This window comes from Neolamprologus brichardi, chromosome 18, assembly GCF_056152115.1.
Source record: "Neolamprologus brichardi isolate AB-2024 chromosome 18, ASM5615211v1, whole genome shotgun sequence".
Taxonomy (NCBI): Eukaryota; Metazoa; Chordata; class Actinopteri; order Cichliformes; family Cichlidae; genus Neolamprologus; species Neolamprologus brichardi.
In genome coordinates, this window is record NC_142121.1 from 1,265,001 (window position 1) to 1,286,152 (window position 21,152).

The 21,152-nt window shown below is 46.4% G+C and overlaps 2 protein-coding genes across 2 annotated transcripts in view; one reads left to right on the top strand and one right to left on the bottom strand.

Annotated features, from left to right (window-relative positions):
- The window catches only part of lamc2 (laminin, gamma 2), a 15,889-nt gene extending 14,540 nt beyond the window's left edge, over positions 1-1,349 (bottom strand). Inside the window, exon 1 of the mRNA XM_006808919.2 lies at positions 1,179-1,349. Within this exon, the coding sequence (XP_006808982.2) occupies positions 1,179-1,254 (76 nt within the window). The 5' untranslated portion in view covers positions 1,255-1,349. The remainder of the gene's footprint in view (positions 1-1,178) is intronic.
- Positions 1,350-4,799: 3,450 nt separating this feature from the next.
- On the top strand, positions 4,800-17,315 carry dhx9 (DEAH (Asp-Glu-Ala-His) box helicase 9). Its single transcript, XM_087831843.1, has 28 exons — positions 4,800-4,912; positions 5,678-5,832; positions 5,907-6,047; positions 6,157-6,265; positions 6,399-6,565; positions 6,897-7,045; positions 8,866-8,912; positions 9,030-9,166; positions 9,247-9,336; positions 9,533-9,694; positions 9,862-9,939; positions 10,012-10,203; positions 10,372-10,513; positions 10,622-10,704; positions 10,786-10,942; positions 12,822-12,919; positions 12,993-13,206; positions 13,370-13,464; positions 13,532-13,605; positions 13,685-13,837; positions 13,908-14,068; positions 14,275-14,386; positions 15,373-15,534; positions 15,671-15,798; positions 15,876-16,105; positions 16,239-16,354; positions 16,435-16,635; positions 16,835-17,315. Exons 2-28 carry the CDS (start codon positions 5,722-5,724, stop codon positions 17,154-17,156), a joined length of 3,831 nt encoding a protein of 1,276 aa, XP_087687969.1. The 5' UTR covers positions 4,800-4,912; positions 5,678-5,721; the 3' UTR covers positions 17,157-17,315.
- The last annotated feature ends 3,837 nt before the right edge of the window (positions 17,316-21,152 follow it).

Consider the following 21,152-nt stretch of genomic DNA (forward strand, 5'->3'; position numbering starts at 1 on the left):
ATCTATCTATCTATCGTTCTATCTATCTATCGTTCTATCTCTCTATCTCTCTATCTATCTATCTATCTATCGTTCTATCTATCTATCGTTCTATCTATCTATCGTTCTATCTCTCTATCTATCTATCTCTCTATCTATCTATCTATCTATCTATCTATCTATCGTTCTATCTATCTATCGTTCTATCTCTATCTATCTCTCTATCTCTCTATCTATCTATGGTCTCAGCGTATGAGGCTGGATTCTTTTCTTCAGCACGTCAGTAAATGTTCAGCAGATAATAATTTCCCTCCCTGAGGGGCGGGCGGTTCTCCTCTGACAGCTCAGGTTCTCGTGAGCCTCACCCATGGGTGTCTCCCTTTTTCCACCAGCTAGTCTTTGTTATCTTTTAAGACAAATTTGAAAAATGAAATGATCCTAATGTAAAGTCATAGAGAGCCTTCCTGTTCTGACGCGTCTGTGTGAACGGGTTTCGTTAAGCTGCATGTTGTTCTTCTTTTACTTTCTTTAAACGTTTCATTTTGTCCTGAAGTCGCAGTTTTACAGTCACAGTTTTCTCGTAATTTAAGGATCAGCCTTCGTGTCTATTTAAACTTCTTTAGTGAGATTTCTTAATCCAGCTGTTTCAGCCTTATTGTTAATCAAATCTAAAAATGATTCAGAAATCGTTCTTCTGGGCTCTGCTGTGTTTCTGAGTCATCACTGATTTTATCTGATCTGCAGTTGTCCCAGCAGCTTCATGTCTGCACCAGCAGACTTTCAGGCACGAGTGACATGAATATGAATAACTCACAGTCTTATCTCATATTATCTTCACACACTTCATTAATATCACAGCTGAACACAGTTTTCAATAATTAACAACATCACCAGACTGAGCCTTTAAAACAAACATATTAAATCCACAGCAATAAATCCTGTATTACCTCTGAAATCAGTATTTAATGATTATTGTTGTTATAAAATGAGGAACAGTCATTAACTTATGGAGGATCAATACGTCGTTTTTTGTTTGTCGTCTTGATTTCATAACGCTGTTGTTGCCTCTCCTAAACATCACCACAGCTATTAGCAGGCTGAGCTCAGGTATGTTGGTTAGAGTTTAAAGAAGAGAGTTAAAGGATCTTTATGTCTTTCAGCATCTTGCTGACAGCAGTAAAAGAAGCCGAGCCACTTACAGTAGTATCTGTAGGTCGCCCGGACGGCGCAGACGGCAAACAGAAGCCCGCAGAGTGAAATCCATCCGTTCCTCATGTTGTGTGAATCCTGGAATCAGATCCGAAAGCTGCAGCTGATGGAAAAACTCCTGCACAGCTCCTCAGAGGGATGCCTTTTAACTCCTCTCCTGCTGCAGGTCCGTACACGCTGCATGCACAGGCCACACTTATTCACGTGTGATTCACAAAACACACACCGTCAGTCAGAGGATATGACGGCTCCAGTGTGTGTGTGTGTGTGTGTGTGTGTGTGTGTGTGTGTGTGCGCGTGTGCGTGTGCGTGTGTGTGTGTGTGTGTGTGTGTGTGTGTGTGTGTGTGTTGTAACAGTGTGAGCCGTTGTCCTGGAGCTTCACATTTGCATTTGTACAACACAAAGACGTCTCACAGGACAGAGAATTAAAAATCAGATTTCTGTGAATGAAGTGAATCTGCGCTCTGTTCCAGATGTGGAAAACATGACAGATGTTTCCTGAACATGAACTCTGCATGCAGCTGCTGAGAGTTCAGATTAAACCAGCAACAGTGAAGAAACTGACCATTCACAGCAACAGTCGTGTCAGAGGCTTTTACAATCTAATGTGTGGACCTTGCCCTGTGACTGACCTGTCCAGGTGTGCCCCGCCTCAGCCTGCTGCAGCTGGGATGGACCCTGACTGACATAAGCAGAAGACAATAGACAGGTGGCGTCCCCCACGGCTCAGTTTTAGGCCCGGTTTATCTTTATCTTTAGTCTGTTATCAGTTGTTTTTGATTTTACCAGTCAGCAATATTCCCATTATCCTTACATTTAACACTGCATTATTACATCAATCCTATTATTATTATTATTGTTATTATTATTATTATTATTATTATTATTATTATTATTATTATTATTATTATTATTATTATTATTATTATTATTATTATTAACTTTTAAATAACCAGGGAGTGAAACTCAGACACCAGCTTTAACCAGTGTTTCTTATTTTGGTTGATTCCTCTCTGGACTTTCTTTTATTTATTTCAAGGATCATTTATTGAATTTTGACCTTTAGTTTCTGAACTTAAAATAAATCGTTCCTTTGTGCTTGGATTAATGCCCGTTTTACAGTATGTACCAGCACCAGATAGAGGAGGTGGCTGATATCCAGAAATCCTACCAGTGGCTGCGCTGAATGACAGCACAGAGGCACTAATCATGGCAGCACAGGAACAAGCTCTGAGTACAAGATCCATAGAGGCTGGGGTCTATCACACCAGGCAAGACCCCAGGCTGTGTAGAGATGAGACAATCCAGCACATAACAGCAGGGTGCAAGATGCTATCAGGGAGGGCATACATGGAACGCCATAACCAAGTGGCCGGCATAGTGTACAGGAACATCTGTGCCGAGTATAACCTGGAAGTCCCGAGGTCAAAATGGGAGACGCCCCCAAGGGTGGTGGAGAATGACCGAGCTAAGATCCTGTGGGACGTCCAGATACAGACAAACAGTGGTAGACAAACAGAAGAAGACGGCCGAGGTGATCGATGTAGCGGTTCCCAATGACAGCAATATCAGGAAAAAGGAACACGAGAAGCTGGAGAAATACCAAGGGCTCAGAGAAGAGCTCGAGAGGATGTGGAGGGTGAAGGTAACGGTGGTCCCACTCGGTGCAGTCGAGTGGATTCAGCAGATCCCAGGAACAACAGTCATGTCTCCCGACATAATGTAATAAATAAAGTTTGTAACATCTCTTTATAACTATAATCATTGTGATCAGTTAGTTAAAAGAGTTGGGATTATATAAAGAATTTGAATATTTTTAATACAACTTAACAAAGTTTATGTTAAAACTCAGCATAACTTAAATGTGATCATTCATGTTAAACCATGTGGGGAGCTTACATAAAGCACATAACATTATGTATAAAATTTATTCTATATAATATATGAAAGATATCACATTAAAGAAAATCTGAGTACTAATATTAAATATTTACTGTTTAAAGTATGTTTAAAACAGTAAATATGGGGTCATCTATCAAAGTTGTGGAACAGTTCTGATGAGGAATCGAGATTTTTCCAAGAGGAAAAATATTTTTTGTTCTTTCCTTTTAATTAAACTGTTTACTGTAGTGATTATCGCCGTTATCAGGGAGATATAAAAGTTTCAGGATGTGCTCGGGGTTAGACTTTTATTCAGAAACCAAAGACAGCCACAGGCCTTTATTCTCAGTCGCCACAGATGAAAGCACATTTCACCTCCTGCTGTTTGGAGCAAACACAGTGTTTTGTGTTTGTGTTGTGGAGCCCTGATTCTCGCCTGCAGGCACGTTTTCTCCTCCTGCTGCTGCTCAGGTAGTTTCCATGTGTAAGATGTGTCCTGAGGCTGCAGGTGAGCCAGCAGACACACCCTGAGCCTCAGACACACACTTACTCACACACACACACACATTATGATCCATCACACACACCCTGCCTGCTTACACACAGAGTCACACCCAGTCTGACTGTGTTGCCGTACCAACACACCTTAACACACACACACACACATTTAGTTTATTGAGTCATAATAAATCTTCAGTGCAGATTTTATCGCCAAGTTTGTGAAGAAATTGCAAAACTTTCTGGACCGAGTTTGATTTCAGCACTGGTTAAAAAATCTAAACAAGAAGCTGAACTCAGTTACAGAATCTCCTGGTTTAAAGCAAATACTATAAATATTATTATTATAAACTGTGAAGTCTCTTCTGTTGGAACAAATGAATCTTAGATGTGATCACGCAGCTTGTTGCTTTGCTGTTAATGTTTGAACAGCTACAATTTCTGTAGTTAAATGCTGAAAGTTTCAATGTGCTGAACCAAATGACTCAGTTTTGTCTTTACAATGTGAAAATACTATTTTAGTTTCCTCTTTTTCTGCCTCAGATGCCCTAAATTAAATCAAGTTCCCACTGAAAATCCATTTGTTTCCTCAAAAAAAGAACATAAAACACTCTGAGATGCAGGCAGGGCTGTTAGATCATTTTCTACTATTGTTTTCACGTGATCTATAAATCTTATTGAGCTCGGTCCTTCAGGTGCTTCAGGTTAAATATCTGGTGCCTTCAGGAGAGGAGCTCAGGTTAACACAGACTGATGGATGACAGAAGTTTTATTTAAAGTCTGTCATGTACAAGAAACATCATCTTTAAAACACTCCAGATCAGCTGGTTTCACGGGAGTTAATGCCTGAATACAAAAAATATCAATTCGGTACATTTTATCTATTCTGTTCTATTTTTTTTATTCTATTCTGTTCTTTTATACTTTTCTAATCCTTATTCTAAATATAAACTAAAGGTTTATAATGGCCTGGCTTTATAACTTTCACCGTTTTGATCATTTATAACTATGGAGCTCAAATCTGTTTTGCTGGTATAAAGATGACTGACCTCTGTACCAAAGTGTTCATGAAAAGAGGAACATGGAGCACAGCTTTCATGTATTCTCTCCACTGTGTTAGAACAATAAAGGCAATAAAAAAATAAAAAAAATAGTAAAAAAACAGAAGAGACAGAACTTGATGGAGGCCGATTCTCCCTCCGGCCTGAGGGGGCGCTGAAGCACCGGGAGTTACGTTTATTTTTAACCGAAAGTGAAGCGTAACCGGAGGAAACCAACGCTGATAGTCTACCGGCGCTTAGCTGCTAAAGTGTGGAGCAGCTTTTGCAATTTTCTGCCCTGGCTGTAAGTACAAATACTTCGGATTATTTTTCCCCGCATTTCTTCTTAATTTAATCATATTTTTTTGCGACGCGATGTGAGTTGAACTTCCGGTGATAAGTAGCTAGCAGGGGGCTAACGTTAGCCTGCAGTCACGCATTGATTCGGTTAATTTCACACATTTATCGGAAACTAATTTTTATATAAATTGTACTGAAAGTTTAAAGATAAGTGACTTAAATTCGTGATTATAAGTCATCAATTTAAATTTACACTTTGAGGCTAATGTTACATGCTAGCCAAACATTACAGAGTTGAAGTCCACCGTAAAAACAACCCGCTGTGCTAATGATGCTGTTATCGTTTGTATCCCAAATCACCGCAGACAGCGGGATTTATCCTAGCGGTGGGCAGTAAATGCATCCATCAAAACTGGGTTTGAGTTCATTTAATTTGCATATTTATGTTGAGTAAAGTGACTCAAAGTGATCCATACAGCCATGTTTACATAAGTGAGTCACTATCAAAGACCCGTTTGGGTTCAGGCAAGACCAAAGTTCACCTTTAAAGGAGGTAAGCAGACAGCAGCAAGGCTTCTACCACAGTTTGTCAGTTAATTATTGCAGTCATTTCTTAGATGTGATAGTATCCGTCCTCAGTTCAGCAAACCGACTATTTTTGGCAACATTTACTGACTTTCATCCCTCTGTGACTCCAAACCAAATGATTCACAGTAAATGCCAGATCTAAGCTAAATATCAAGGAGTTTGACAGCAGTTTGTTTCTCAGATTAACTGGTCCACGGAAGAGGAGGACCCTCCTGTCAGTCCACCATGGCGGACATCAAGAACTTCCTGTACGCCTGGTGTGGGAAAAAGAAGCTGACTCCAAACTACGACATCCGAGCAGCGGGCAACAAAAACAGGCAGAAGTTTATGTGTGAGGTGAGCGTTCATTCTGACATCAGGGGGTTTCACTCGGTGAAGTTTTTGTTAACCTTACACCGTACTCCCTGCAGGTCCGAGTCGATGGCTTCAACTACATTGGGATGGGAAACTCCACCAATAAGAAGGACGCGCAGACCAACGCCGCCCGCGATTTCGTCAACTATCTGGTCCGAATCGGAGAGATGAACGCAGCAGAGGTCCCGGCCCTCGGGGTCAGGAAGCCGTTCCTGTTTTTCCTTCTGTTTTTTCTGTAGAGATAAAAACTGATCGTTTCTCTCACTTTGTCTTTTTTAAATGAGTAAGTACGTTTTCTGCCATCAGGCGAGCGCTCCCATCGCAGATCAACCTGATGCAGCTGGAGATTCCGGCTTTGGAAACCTCCCTTCTAGCGGTCCTCTACCACCTCACCTGGTAGTGAAAGCTGAGCAAGGTACCGGCAGCATGGTGGCCTTAACGACTCCAAACATCACAGTTCTTACTTTAATGTGGCGAGGCGGGTCGGATTAAACGGGTTCAGATATTCAGACGGCTTCTTTCTGCTTCTCCTTCTTTATTGTTCTCAGGCGACGACAGCGTCAGTGGGCCGGTTCCAGGAGTGACCGGACTGGGTTACGCAGGAGCAGGAAACTCGGGCTGGGGAAGAGGAGGAAGTGACGGAGGAGCTCAGTGGGACCGAGGAGCCAACCTGAAGGAGTATTACGCCAAGAGAGACGAACAGGAAGCGCAGGCGGTACAAGATAATTCCAAATTACAGTGCAGTGAAAAGCATTGGTGATGTTAACAGGAAGTGAGCTGCTCCTAAGTTACAGTCGCCCCCCTAAAGCTCAAATCTGAACCAGAACCTTGGACAGATTTACTAAACTTGGAACAACCAGCCAAGTTTCCACTGCAGGAACTTTCACTCCGAGGACTCTGCGTTCATGAAGAAAACTGGCACTCGGGGAATAAGTTTCTTAATAACATGCAGATGCATCATTAGAACCAGAATGAGTTCCCTTTTTTCTTCAGGTTTGATTTCTCTCCCTCACTAAACGAACTCCCACCTGTGTTTTTGTTTGCAGACTCTGGAGTCAGAGGAAGTGGACCTGAACGCTAACCTTCACGGAAACTGGACTCTGGAGAATGCCAAGGCCCGTCTGAACCAGTTCTTCCAGAAAGAGAAAACCAGTGCTGAGTATAAATACAGCCAAGTGGGACCGGACCACAACAGGTCTGGAATCTCAGAGCTTTTTAGACCGGCTGGAAATTCTAAACCAGATCCAGTCTGAGGGGTCACAGCTGGAGCCGAAACAAACGCTGTGATTTTAATGAGCTTCAGCTGCTTAATAATTCTCTTCAGCTGAAGAAAAATCAGAAGTATTTCCTAAAAGCAACAGATTTTGACCAAAGGACTTGATTTCTCCATTTGAAGGGAACTGATTGAATCTCTGCTGGAAGTGTTTTTCTTTTGTTTCCCTTCAGTTTGGATTTGGTTTGGAGTTCACTGCCGACCTTCAGCCACAGACCTGATTTATTTTGCATGTTCAGACATTAAGTGTCTGATTGTACTGATACTGCAGAGCAAGCGCTGCTTATTTTAGTCATTCGGCTCAGAGATTCTGCATAAATGTATCAAATCCATTGGAAAAAACAATAATGGCAAAGATTGGCCCCGCCCCCAAAGAGCCGCTCAGCAACCAAACTGGGAAACACGAACGAATCATATTCTTGGCCTGAGCTACAGCAAAGCTTTACAACAGCTTTTAGTTGTTTTCTTAGTAAAGAATGAACTTAACATTTCTTCAGCGTTGTGGGAGGAGTCAGAGATGGTGGCATCTCTGGACTGAGCTGTTGTGGAACTTTGTGCAGGAGACGTGTGAGGATGTAAGCTGAAAGTGTTGATCAACAGGGTGGGTTTCGGCACAAATAATCGAAGCTCCGCCCAGAGAGCGAGCGCTGTGCCTGAAGTGACAGGTGGTAACGCTCAGAAGCGCCTTGAGCCGACTGTTGTCATTTTGGGCGTTATATGAATAAGATTAAATTGAATATTCTTTGTAAAAAATAAAAAAAATTGCCAGTTTATGTAAAACGAGACTTTCTGATTATTCTAAAATAATTTCCTCCAAAGAGCAGCGCGAGGGTTTCACAGCACATGTGTCCTCCCCTTCTTCTCCTGCTGTTTCTGTTTCCTCTTTTTTTTGATCTTTTTACATCTTTCTCTTTATTTCTGCTCCTTCCTGTTATTTTCCTCATTGAATGAAATCCTTAAAGGTTTTATTCTCTTTCAACACGCACCAGCTGGGTCTCAGCTCAGCCACCATCATAACACCTGTAAACACGTCTTCTTGTCTTCGTGCACACAAACGTGTGACAGTAGCCTGAATACGACCCAGCTGGTGTGTGTCGCGCCGCAGAGCCGACGTGTGTTGGTTGGTGGTTGATGTTCAGGACGTTCCTGTGTGTTTTTCTGCTGGACTTGCTGTAAACCCAGAGACCTCCAGAGTGTGTCGGCTACACCAGAGAGCTCTCACTGTTCGAACTGAGCGCAGACACCAGCTGACTCACTGAAACAAGAACAACTAGAACCTGAGCCCGACAAACCCAGACTGGTTTGAGTGGATGAATTGTTGTAATGTGAGAGATGAGCTGTGATAAGAGCTAAATGTCAGCTGGTGAATTGGGCAGGAGGTTCCTCTCAGAGGCTGGAGTGAGTTTGCTGCTCCATCAAAGAACACCGAGGTGATGCCAGAACTCACAACCACACCAAAGGAAGACATGGGACAGCGTTTAGGTGCACTAAAGCTGTCCCATGGGTGCAGCTCAGGGCTTGGTGGAGTCTGGTTGTGATTTCTGGTGTCGCTGTTCACCGCAGGGCAGAGCGCAGCCGGGAGAATCAAAGCTGTTGATTGGTCTTTAAAAATCCCAAAGTCTGGCAGAAAAACATGCAGGCTTCCTCCTGAGAGCAGCAGGTGAGTTCAGCTCCTACGTCGACGTGCAGTTTGATGCTTTTGTTCTAGAAACGAGGAGTGACGTTTGTCTTTGTGTCTGCAGGAGCTTCATAGCAGAGATGCAGCTTTTTGTGAAGCAGCTCGGCAGAAGTAAGACTCCAGAACATTTCCTGTTAAATTACAGAAACTGTTAAATGTGATCAGTTTGAAACACCAGCTGCTTTCTGTCGTTCGTGTGAGTCAAACGTCGCTGGGTTTGCTCTGCAGGGATCACGGCTCGAGAGCACGGCTCCAACAAGAAGCTGGCGGCTCAATCGTGCGCTCTGTCTCTGGTCCGACAGCTGTATCACCTGGGGGTCATCGAGGCGTACTCCGGGGTCACCAAGAAGAAGGAGGGAGAAACTGTACGTTTAAAGACAGGCAGAGACTGAACGACACATCGCGCAGCTCGTTTTTAAAACGGGATTTTGTTCTTTTTGCACAGCTGGAGGCGTTTGAGGTCAACGTGTCCCCAGACCTGCAGCAGCAGCTGGCCTGTGTGGTCCAGGAGCTCGGAGTCAGCGTCCCCCCACCGGTGAGTCGCTGTTCAGTGTCTGTCAATCGAACCCGCTCTTCAAAGGCAACACGTAGTAAATAAAGCAGTGTGGTGTGACGAAGCTGTCGTGCTGATGTTCGTGCAGATGTGATGATGCTCTTCAAAGCAAACTCATCATGAGAATAAACGCAGCGTTTACATTCGATTCAGTAACACGAAGGTTTTTATGCTCCAGCCTGCAGACCCCAGCAGCCCGGTGTCTCTGGTTCAGGGGAAGCTGGCGTACTTCGAGCCGTCACAGAGGCAGACCGGAGCCGGCGTCGTCCCCTGGTCGCCTCCTCAGGTCAACTGGAACCCCTGGACCAGCAGCAACATCGACGAGGGGCCGCTGGCCTACGTGAGTCTCACGAACCCTGAAACCCTAAAGTAGGACCAGTTTGTGGCTCGTTGATCTTTATTAGCAGGTGTTCAGAAATCATGTTATTAATTCGAGTCCCACAGACGCTCGCTGTCTCACAGTCATCAGAGTCGTGGTGAAAGCCTTCCCCGTTTTAACCCCTTCAGTGCCCTCCGGAGCAGATCAGCGGCGACCTGCACGACGAGCTGAAGTACCAGCTGGAGCACGACGAAAACCTGCAGAAGGTCGGTCTCCTTTACCTTTACGTCTGCGTTGATGAAATCGTGCCGCGAGACTTAAACGATGCTGTCCTTCAGATCCTGACGGAGCGCGAGCAGCTGCCCGTCAAACAGTTCGAGCAAGAGATCATGGCGGCCATCGACAAAAGCCCGGTGGTGATCATCAGAGGAGCGACGGGCTGCGGTAAAACCACTCAGGTCCCTCAGTACATCCTGGACCGCTTCATCAAGGGGGGCCGAGCATCGGACTGCAACATCGTGGTCACGCAGGTAACGCCGAGGCGTCCTTTCACCTGCCTCGTTTACCTGAGAGCTTACAGCCTGTCTTCTGTATTGTTATTAAGCGGCTTTAAGCTCACGTCATTGCAGTTTGAGGTCTGATCTGCGTTTGAGCGCCGTGCCTCTGCACAGCAGCCCTGACTTTCTTCTTCTCTGCAGCCCAGAAGGATCAGCGCCGTGTCCGTGGCTGAGAGGGTCGCCTTTGAGAGAGCAGAGGATCTTGGGAAAAGCTGTGGCTACAGCGTCCGATTTGAGTCCGTCCTGCCTCGACCCCACGCCAGCGTCCTCTTCTGCACCGTCGGTATGGAAACCACTCAGCAACTAAGCGGCGAAGCTGTGGTTACTTGGCTGGGCGGGGGAGGGATTTGGCGGTCCGGCCGTGTAGATCTGAGTGTTTTTGGTGTTTCAGGGGTTCTTCTGCGGAAGCTGGAAGCAGGAATCAGAGGCATCAGTCACGTCATCGTCGACGAGATCCACGAGAGAGACATCAACGTGAGTTTGTTTGTTCGCTGATTCACTGAGCCAAAAACACCCGGGGGCTTCTGTCCACGTGTCCTCTGTGTGTCCACGCAGACGGACTTCCTCATGGTGGTCCTCAGAGACGTGGTCCAGGCGTACCCGGACGTGCGCATCATCCTCATGTCGGCCACCATCGACACCACCATGTTCAGAGAGTACTTCTTCAGCTGCCCCGTCATCGAGGTGTTTGGACGCACCTTCCCTGTCCAAGGTACCTCCCACTCAGCGGAAACATTAAAATGATGATTGTCTGTGGACTTATAATATAAGCTGAGGATAAGCACTCATACAAGTGTTTGGCGACCTGTTAGCCGGGAGGTTTGGGTGTGATGGTGAGCGTGGTGCAGGTTTTAGATCTCAGCCTGGGTCAAAACACCTGAATCACATGATGAGTTGAAGACCAGGCCTCTGCAGAACTTCAGGACATGATGAGGAGGTCGTTTAAATCAGCTGTTGGATGAAGGACACCGGCCCTCGAGGCCTGGAGGTCCCCTCAACTGTTTTAAGCCAATAATCAGTGTAGTAAACAGTTAGTCAAGTCATCTTTATTTATACAGCACATTTAAAAGACATCAAGTGTCGGCCAAAGTGCTGAACAGAGGGATGATATGATCAAAGAATTAAAATAGAAAGAAAACTTTTTTTTTTTTAAAGAATTGTAAGACATGTAACATCAAAGAGAGTCTAGACAGCGTAAAGACAACAGCAGAGAGCTCCACAGCCTCGGTGAAAAGCCCGATCCCCACGTGTTTTAAACCCAGTACGTGGGACCACCAGTAGCCTCTGACCTGAAGACCTAAGTGCTCGGGATGAAGCATGAGCTTTCAGCAGGTCAGAGATATACTGGGAGCTTCACCGTGCAGAGCTCTAAAAGTTACAACTAAAATTTTAAAATGAACCCTAAAATTTACAGGCAACCAATGAAGAGAAGCCAAAACTGGAGTAATGTGTGACCTCTTGTTTGTACCAGTTAAAAGTGTCGCCGCTGCATTCTGTACAGACTGAAGGCGATCCAGAGCGGATTTGTTGAGACAAGTAAAAAGACCGTTACAATAATCCAAACGAGAAGAGATAAAAGAGATAAAAGCATGAATAATCATCTCAAGTTCTGCCTTTGACACCAGTCTGAGTTTAGAAATGTTTCTCAGATGATAAAAACAGTTCTGGACAAGTTGTTTAGAGTGTTTCTCACGAGACATTGAACTGTCAAATATAACACCTAAGTTTCTGAGACTCGACTGAAATGAAGGGTCTAAAAACTGATATGCTGCCTAATTTCTGAGAGCATGTGATCAGGTGCAATAATCAATATCATATATCATGTATCATATATCAATATCAAAGAGATCTGAAAGCCTTGGAAAATAAGTAGGTCTTGAGATTCAATTTAAAGACTTCCAAGGATGGAGAGAATTTTATGAAGGGGGGGAGACTATTCCAGAGTCTCGGGGCGGCAATGGAGAAAGCTGTCACCTCTAGATTTGAGCTGGGAGCTGATAAAACCATCTGGCTGGAGGAGCGCAGAGATCGAGTGGGTAAGTGCAGGCTAAGAAGATCTGAAATGTAACCTGGAGCCAAACCATGGAGGGCTTTAAAAACAAATAATGAAACCTTAAAATCGATTCTATGTTTAACTGGTAGCCAATGTAGAGATGCGAGTACCGGGGTAATATTCTCTCTCTTTCTAGTCCCGTCAGGAGCCGTGCGGCTGCATTTTGAACAAGTTGCAGGCGTGACAGGCTTGAGTAACAAATGCCTAAATAGAGACGATATGAAAGCATGGATAACAGTTTCCAGGTCTTTAGATGACAGGATATTTTTGAGTTTAGAAACGCTCCTGAGTTGGAACAAAACTGCCACGAACAACAGAATTTATTTGCTCGTCCAGCTTGAGAGTGGAATCAAAACCAAGATTTTTTACATGTGGATGTACATGAGCTGATAATGGGCCCAGATTGTTTCTTATGAGACTAACAGAGTCCTGCTTACCGAAGATTATAATGTCGGTTTTGTCAGGATTTAGTTTGAGAAGGTTCAGACACATCCAGTTATTATATCAGCAGAATAAAAAACCTCTTGTTTGTTTGCAGAGTATTTCCTGGAGGACTGCATCCAGATGACAAAGTTCGTGCCTCCACCGATGGACCGAAAGAAGAAAGACAAAGACGAGGAGGGAGGAGACGACGACGTGAGAAACGTTTTTAAGATTCTTCTGTGACGAGCGTCAGAATTATACGTGATTGCGAAACGTTTCTCTCCAGACTAACTGTAACGTGATCTGCGGGCCGGAGTACACGCCGGAGACGAAGCATTCGATGTCTCAGATCAATGAGAAGGAGACGTCCTTCGAGCTGGTGGAGGCGCTTCTGAAGTACATCGAGACGCTGCAGGTGGCCGGCGCCGTGCTCGTCTTCCTGCCCGGCTGGAACCTCATCTACTCCATGCAGAGACACCTGGAGAGCAACCCGCACTTCGGTACGCGTCACACCACACAATGAGTGGAGTCACTGCTGTGGGGACTGTTGACACTCCAGTGGGAAGCAGCAGAGACTTCTCGGATCTTTTAGCTGGTGTTGTGTAGCGTTGTTGCTCATCGTGGGAGAGCGCTGTGAAACATCTGGTGTGCTGTGCCTTTCAGGAAGCAACCGGTACCGAATCCTGCCGCTGCACTCTCAGATCCCTCGAGAGGAGCAGAGGAGGGTGTTTGAACCAGTTCCTGATGACATCAGAAAGGTCAGTGACAGGAATGCATAAAAACTTGGTGCACTGAGCGCGTCTGATCCACACGCTGACGTTTCAGGTGATCCTGTCCACCAACATCGCCGAGACGAGCATCACCATCAACGATGTCGTCTACGTCATCGACTCCTGCAAGTAAGTGTCGCTGCGGCTGCTTCCTGAGGTCAGCGTCTGAGTTAGGGGTTAAAGGTCGCACTGTTTGCTGTGCTAACAGGCAGAAAGTGAAGCTGTTCACCTCCCACAACAATATGACCAACTACGCCACCGTCTGGGCCTCCAAGACCAACCTGGAGCAGAGGAAAGGTCGAGCCGGCAGAGTGCGACCGGGGTTCTGCTTCCACCTCTGCAGCCGCGCTCGTTTCGACAAGTAAGGCGCGTTAATCCTCCGGCACGCCGCGGGCCGCAGCGTTTGGGTGTTAACATGTGTCTCTGTGCAGGTTGGAGACTCACATGACTCCAGAGATCTTCAGAACGCCGCTGCATGAAATCGCCCTGAGCATCAAACTGCTGAGACTCGGAGGCATCGGCCACTTCCTGTCTAAGGCTATCGAGCCACCGCCGCTGGACGCTGTCATTGAGGCCGAACACACCTTGAAAGGTACGAAAGGCCTGATCGGAAGGGAATCGGGGCTGCTGGGAACTTCGCTCTGATTCTGATGCTGTGGCCTGTTTTTATGCCCTTTGGTCTGATTCTTGGTCTGTACTTTATAAAGTTGACATTTTATGTTTTGTTTTTGAAGATCCTTTTTTTGTCGTCAGTTTCCACGTGAATTATTTTCACTGTAATCTCCGTGTTTGTTGCAGAGCTGGACGCTCTGGACTCCAACGACGAGCTGACCCCTCTGGGGCGGATTCTGGCTCGGCTGCCGATCGAACCTCGGCTGGGGAAGATGATGATCATGGGCTGCATCTTCCAGTCAGTTCTTCGTCTCTCTGCTGATTTCTGATTCTCTCTTTAACCCTTTAAAGCCGGTCAGAGCAGCACGCTCTGTTTTGCATAACTATTTTTAAATCCCGGTAGCTCTGCAACCACGTAAGTTAGCACAATAATTTTTTTTGCATATGAAACCGGAGGAGTTGTACTTACATCTTATGCCATCAGCTTGTCCTCGGTCACAGTTTCCTTCCACATATAGCTTTGCAAAAACTGCATAAAAAGCACTTGCAGCAACAAAAACATAATATTCCAGAAACACGCTTTGCCGATCCGATCAGCTGTTTGTAACACTTCCTACGTCCATCAGCGCGAACTATCGCATGTCCGCCATGACCTGCCTGAAACCGGAAGTGACGTCATTTTGTGGAAATGTAGTTTTTTACCATCAGGGCCTCATGAGCCTATACTGGTGTTTTTAAAAGTTATGTTTGACTTTATGACTTTCTGTGTCGTTTCTGGGATGCTTAGGACTCATATTGCACTGCTGGAAATAGTTTATTTTGATGCATATGCTGCTTTTTTGCAAATTTGCATTATAATATTTATTTTCGTTTTTCCTGCAGTGTATAAAAATTGGTGTATTTCAAAAATAAAACTATGAAGACACTCAAAATAAATTTCCTGTGGTGGGAAACTATTTTGTGCAACTTTTTTGTATTTACAGTTTTGAGGGATAAGGCTCTTAAATTTCTCTAACTAGAAATATATGTTAAAAAAACAAAAATGATTTTCAATTTTTTTGTAGTTTATTGCACTTTTTTGCAATTTATGTAATTACTATGCACTTAATGCAGACATGTTATTAAAATCTAGGCTGTAATGGTTGTATTGATGTATATCAACTTAAAATGCTCCCAAAAATGTCTCCACAGCATGTAAACATATGATATAAGCTCTGGCGGACTTGGTTCTATGGCAGGTCTTAAAGGGTTAAATGAAATTCTCATTTTCGTGTTTCCCTCCAGCGTCGGCGATGCGATGTGCACCATCTCGGCCGCCTCCTGTTTCCCAGAGCCGTTCATCAGCGAGGGGAAGCGTCTCGGCTTCGTGCACAGAAACTTTGCTGGCAGTCGTTTCTCGGATCACGTGGCGCTGCTGTCCGTGTTCCAGGCCTGGGACGACGTCAGGTCTGTGCTCTTACAAATGAACAGCTAAATCATAAAAATGGTAAACTTTACATATAGAGCGGTAAAGTTACAAAAGACAGGAAGTGTCGTTTTCTCCTGAAACGTCTCGTTAGTGAACACTTGTCGTTCTGCTCAGGATTAACGGAGAGGAGGCGGAGAGTCGCTTCTGTGACCACAAACGTCTCAACATGGCGACTCTGAGGATGACCTGGGAGGCCAAAGTCCAGCTGAAGGAGATCCTGGTGAACTCTGGATTTCCTGAAGGTACCCGAACGCACCATCCCGACACACGAAGCTGATCGAAGCGGCGGGGAGCTCACCTGCACTTTGGTTTCCCTCAGAGTGTCTCATGACGCAGATGTTCAACACGGTGGGGCCGGACAACAACCTGGACGTGGTGGTCTCGCTGCTGACCTTCGGCTCGTACCCCAACGTCTGCTACCACAAAGAGAAGAGGAAGATCCTGACCACCGAGGGGCGCAACGCCCTCATCCACAAATCCTCCGTCAACTGTCCCTTCAGCAGCCACGACATGATCTACCCGTCGCCATTCTTCGTCTTCGGCGAGAAGGTGAAAACTGCCAAGTTCACCTTTTGACATGAATATTATTACTTTTGTGTAAATTAACAACAGCAGGTGAATTTACGGCCCTCGCAGCATCACAGCCAACGTTTCTCTCGGGTGGGGACGTTTCTGTTTTCAGATCCGAACCAGAGCGATCTCGGCTAAAGGGATGACGCTGGTCAGTCCTCTGCAGCTGCTGCTGTTCGCCTGCAAGAAGGTGACCTCTAACGGCGAGCTCGTGGAGCTCGACGACTGGTGAGAGACCGACCTGCAGCTCGTCAGCACTCACTGTGATTCGCTCTCCTCTCAGTGACCTTTCACTTTAACGATGGCAGGATCAAACTGACGATTGCTCACGAGGTGGCGGGGAGCATCCTGGCTCTGCGCGCCGCCCTGGAGGCGGTGGTGGTGGAGGTGACCAAAGACCCGGAGTACATCAGACAGATGGACCAAACCAACGAGCGGCTCCTGAACGTCATCAGACACGTCTCCAAACCGTCGGCGGCCGGGCTCAACATGATGGCCACCAGCCAGAGGTAACGGACGTCCTCAGACAGGAAACGCAGCCTGTTTCCTGTTTCCACGTGAATGAAGGAACGTTTTAGTTCATCCTTTCAAATCGCAGATTTTTCTCCCTCTATGATGAAACTTTTGATCTTCTTTGGGTCTCTGCTTCATCCTGTTATCACTCACATCGAAAACAAACTTCAAACATCTCTGTTTGTGTGTCTGCAGGATGGGAGACGGCCCACGACCTCCGAAGATGCCGCGTTTTGATGGAGGAGGCGGCGGCAGAGGTTACCAAGGAGGAGGAGGCTACAGGGGAGGATATGGAGGAGGAGGAGGGGGATACAGAGGAGGTGGAGGATATGGAGGAGGAGGAGGATACAGGGGTGGTGGAGGATATGGAGGATACAGAGGAGGTGGTTACAGAGGAGGCGGTGGTTATGGTGGTGGAGGAGGCGGTTATAGGGGAGGCGGCGGTGGAGGAGGAGGTGGTTATAGAGGAGGAGGTGGAGGATACAGAGGCGGTGGCGGGTACAGAGGAGGATACTAACGTTAAAAATCAGTCGTCTCGTCTTCTTTAGTTTATTTTGTAAAAGTTTGATGTGAAATCGAGCGTCGCAGTTAAAACGATGTTTGACTGGAACCTGCTGATGTTTGTTTTTATGGTCTGTAAATGAAAACGTCCCAATAAATCTGTCCTGTTCCTGCATCGCGTTGGCTCATTCTTCCTCTGCACACATTGAAAGTCTGAAGAACTCATCAGGATCAGTTTGAGTTTAAACTTAAAAAAGTTTGGACTCGTGTGTCCAACAGAAGTTGTTGCTCAAAGAGTGTCCACAAAATAAAACCAGAAACTGTTTTAAATAAATGCAGGTTAACTTAAAAAGGTTCTGGCTGTGAACTCCCAGCAGGAGGCGCTGTCTCACGTTTTCTTTTTTTCTAAATACTTTTGTTTTTTAAATACATGAAGGTACAAAAGTAAAATACAGATTTTAAAAATACTTTTTTGTTGTTAAATAAACTTGAGGATAGATTAAAATTGACCACAATTAAATCACCCCACCACAGACCATCCACCTGCAGGAGGACTGACCTGGATGGGATGGCATCAGCTCCCTGTGGGCAGGGAATTGTACAAAATGTACATTTTATAATTGCATTTCAAGTTATAACAATTTACTCAACATGTCTGTGTGTTGTTGTTTTTTTACAGTAAAAAAATACTACTACGATTTTAAGTTCTTTGTGTGATTTCAGATCAATACTAATGCAGTATGTCAGTCAAAACAACTAAATTCAGTTGAGCTGAAAAGATGCCAAACAAGGCAAAGGGGGGGAATTAAACAATTTGGGGGTGAAATACAAACGTGAACTCAAAAGGAGTCAAAAATGGTCGGTTGTGTTTCAGACCTCAGTGGGTTAATTCAACAAATCAGGAAAAAATTAGGTTTAAATTTTTGTTCATGACAGTGCAGATTTCTGACATTTTGTGTAATTTAAGCTGTAACAATGTGACTGTTTTCTGACAAAAAACAGACTTTTGTAAATGAAGCGCCCCATGTTGTGTAGCTTTCTGGAGTTTATACTTATTGGGCTACATATTTATTTATTATACAGGCTGTACAGTACATAGCATCAAAACATGTTTTATGTAACTAAAGTGTTTAATTATGTGGGCTACAGACAATAATTAAGTTATATAACGTGTATGCTTACTGCATTTGGATTATTTTAACCATATATAACCACCTGCATATGTGTAAGAAAAAAGGGCTTCGATTTTGCCACCCCATTTGATTTCTTTGCCACCCTGATGCCACCCTAAGAAAATTTCTCCTTCACCTTGATGTCAGCAGACCTGATGTGCCCGTCGGGACTGGGGTGGACTTTGGAGATGCAACCCACGAGCCAGGAAGCGCGAGGCAGCTGAGGATCTACGATCATCACCACCGAACCTTCTGTGACATCTGCGGGGGATGACCGCCATTTCTGCTGAAGCTGAAGGCTTGGAAGGTACAGCCGGATGAATCGAGACCACAAGTGGTCAGCCAGCACCTGGGAGTGTTTCCACCTCCGGCGACTCAGGAGCTCTTCTTTGGGGTAAGCCACTTGAGGAAGTGCTCCGTCAGGCCGCCCCATCAGAAAGCAGTTGGGGGGTCACTGGATCAGGATCACTGATGTCAGACGGGACATAACCTAGTGGTTTGGAGTTCAAGATGGCCTCCACCTCCACAAGGACTGTGCGGAGGACCTCTTCTGGAAGCGGTTGGGATCCTACTGTAGTGTAGAGTGCCGTCTTGACAGACCTAATCTCCCGCTCCCACACTCCCCCGAAATGAGGAGCCGCTGGTGGATTGAAGTGGAAGACAATCTTCTGGGGAGCCAGGAGCTTCTGCAGGTCAGAGGTCATGGCTGCAAAAGCTGCTTGGAGTTCCCTTTCTCCCCCACGGAAGTTGGTCCCTTGGTCTGAGTACAGCTCAGCTGGGGTTCCTCTCCTGGCAATGAAACGTCGAAGTGCCATTAGGAAGGCATCTGTATCGATGGAGGTTAGGACATCAAGGTGGACCGCTCTGATAGTTAGGCACTTAAAGATGATGCCCCACCTCTTCTCCACACGGCACCCGATTTTGACCTCAAAGGGTCCAAAACAGTCCATGCCTGTCGAATAAAAGGCAGGTTTGTAAAGGCGGAGGCGCGCAACTGGCAGGTCAACCATCTTGGGAACAGTTGGTCGGGCTCTCCATCTGCGGCACTCAAGACAGGTCCTTTGAAAACGCCTAACTGCTTCCCGACCTCTCAGGATCCAATGAGTGCGCCGAATCTCCGCGAAGACCCTCTCTGGCCCTGGATGACGCAGGCGACTGTCGACGTCCTGGATGAACAGGCGGGTGACTGGATGTGTCGGATCCAAAACTAAAGGATGGGAGCTGGTAAAGGCGAGATCTTCAGAGCGGCTAAGACGTCCACCTACACGGATGACCTCATTCTCGTGGTCGAACTCAGGTTATAGTGCAAGGAGACGACTGCTGCGACTGATAGATTTCCCCTGCTTAAGGAGGCGATACTCCTCAGGGAAGCTCTCCTGTTGAGCTTCTCTCAGGACGTGCATCTCTGCTCGAATATAGTCATAAGCCGATGAAGTTCCACCGCCCCATGCAACTGCGTAATAGCAGCTTCCAGCAGCTGTGTCCAGGTGTCATATTTGCTGAAGTTCGAGGTGGCGGGGTCAAAGGTGGTAGAAACTCCACAAAAGGTCTCTTTACGGAGCTCAGATGGGCCTGGAGGCTCAGCCAGGGTGCCACTTGGCTCTGGAGGCCACTGTTCTGGACCTAGGAGCAGGAAAGGAGGCCCTTGACTCCATCTGTTGGGTCTGGTCAGCTCTGGAAGGGACTTCCCACGGGTTATATCATCCGCGGGGTTCTGGGCTGAATCCACATAACGCCAGGTGTGCGAGTGAGTTACTTCGTGGATCTCAGCCACGCGGGTACCGACGAAGACCTTGAAGTGGCATGACTCGGACCTCAACCAGGTGAGTACAGTTGTGGAGTCAGACCACAGCACTATTCTCTTTATGTCCAGAGTGAGCTCATTTCTAAGGAGACGGGAGAGATGAGCTCCGGAGAGGGCACCACACAGCTCGAGTCTAGGCATGGAGAGAATGCGTTTAGGGGCAACACGGGAGCAAGCCATCAGGAAGGCCAGATGTGAGCTGCCATCACCTGTCAGAGTTCTCAAGTAGGCCACTGCGCCATAAGCCTGCTCTGACGCATCACAGAATATGTGAATCTCTCTCTCACTAACTGACTCCGTGATGTGCTTTGGGAGATAAGGGCGAGGAAGCAGGACTTGTGCAAGGAACGGCAACTCCTCTTCCCAGGTTTTCCACTGCTGGAGTAGTTCTGGCGGAAGCTGCGGGTCATCCCCTCTGTTGATCCCAAAGGCGCCTCACCAGCATCTTGGCTCGGGTGGTGTCAGCACCATTGGCCACCTACCTGAGGTCTTCAGGTAGGTGGCCAATGGTGCTGGGTTCATTACTGGCCCACTGGCGAAGGACAAATCCAGCAGAAGACAGGAGGGCTCTTAGCCTGTCCACTAGGTCCCGGGCTTCTTCAGGGGTCGGCACACTCTGGAGAAGGTTATCAACATAGAAGCACTGTCCCACAGAGTGACGTAGCGGATCATCTCCTTCCGTGGGGTCCCTGGCGTGGCGCTGCAGAGCGAAGGTTGCACAGCATGGGCTGCAGGTTGTACCAAAGGGGAGGACCTGCCATTCATAAACGTCCACCGGTTCCTCGGGGTGCAGATTCCGCCACACAAACCGCAGGAGGGAACGATCCTCGGGAAGAAGGCAAATCTGGTGGAACATACCTTTAATGTCACCACTAAGGGCTACGGCATGCTCTCGAAAGCGAAGGAGGACATCAAGGAGCGAGGCGCTCAGGTAGGCCCAGGCAGAAGATGTTCGTTGAGGGCTTGGCCTTGGAACTGGAACGAACAGGTAACCACAAGGCGATCTTTGCCATTGTGGCTAACAAGGTGGTGAAGG

Coding starts and splice junctions, on each gene's coding strand:
- dhx9 (XM_087831843.1), top strand. CDS start 5,722: ATGGCGGACATCAAGAACTTCCTGTACGCCTGGTGTGGGAAAAAGAAG. Junction 9,940..10,011: donor ACGACGAAAACCTGCAGAAG/GTCGGTCTCCTT, acceptor GCTGTCCTTCAG/ATCCTGACGGAGCGCGAGCA. Junction 10,204..10,371: donor GCAACATCGTGGTCACGCAG/GTAACGCCGAGG, acceptor TCTTCTCTGCAG/CCCAGAAGGATCAGCGCCGT.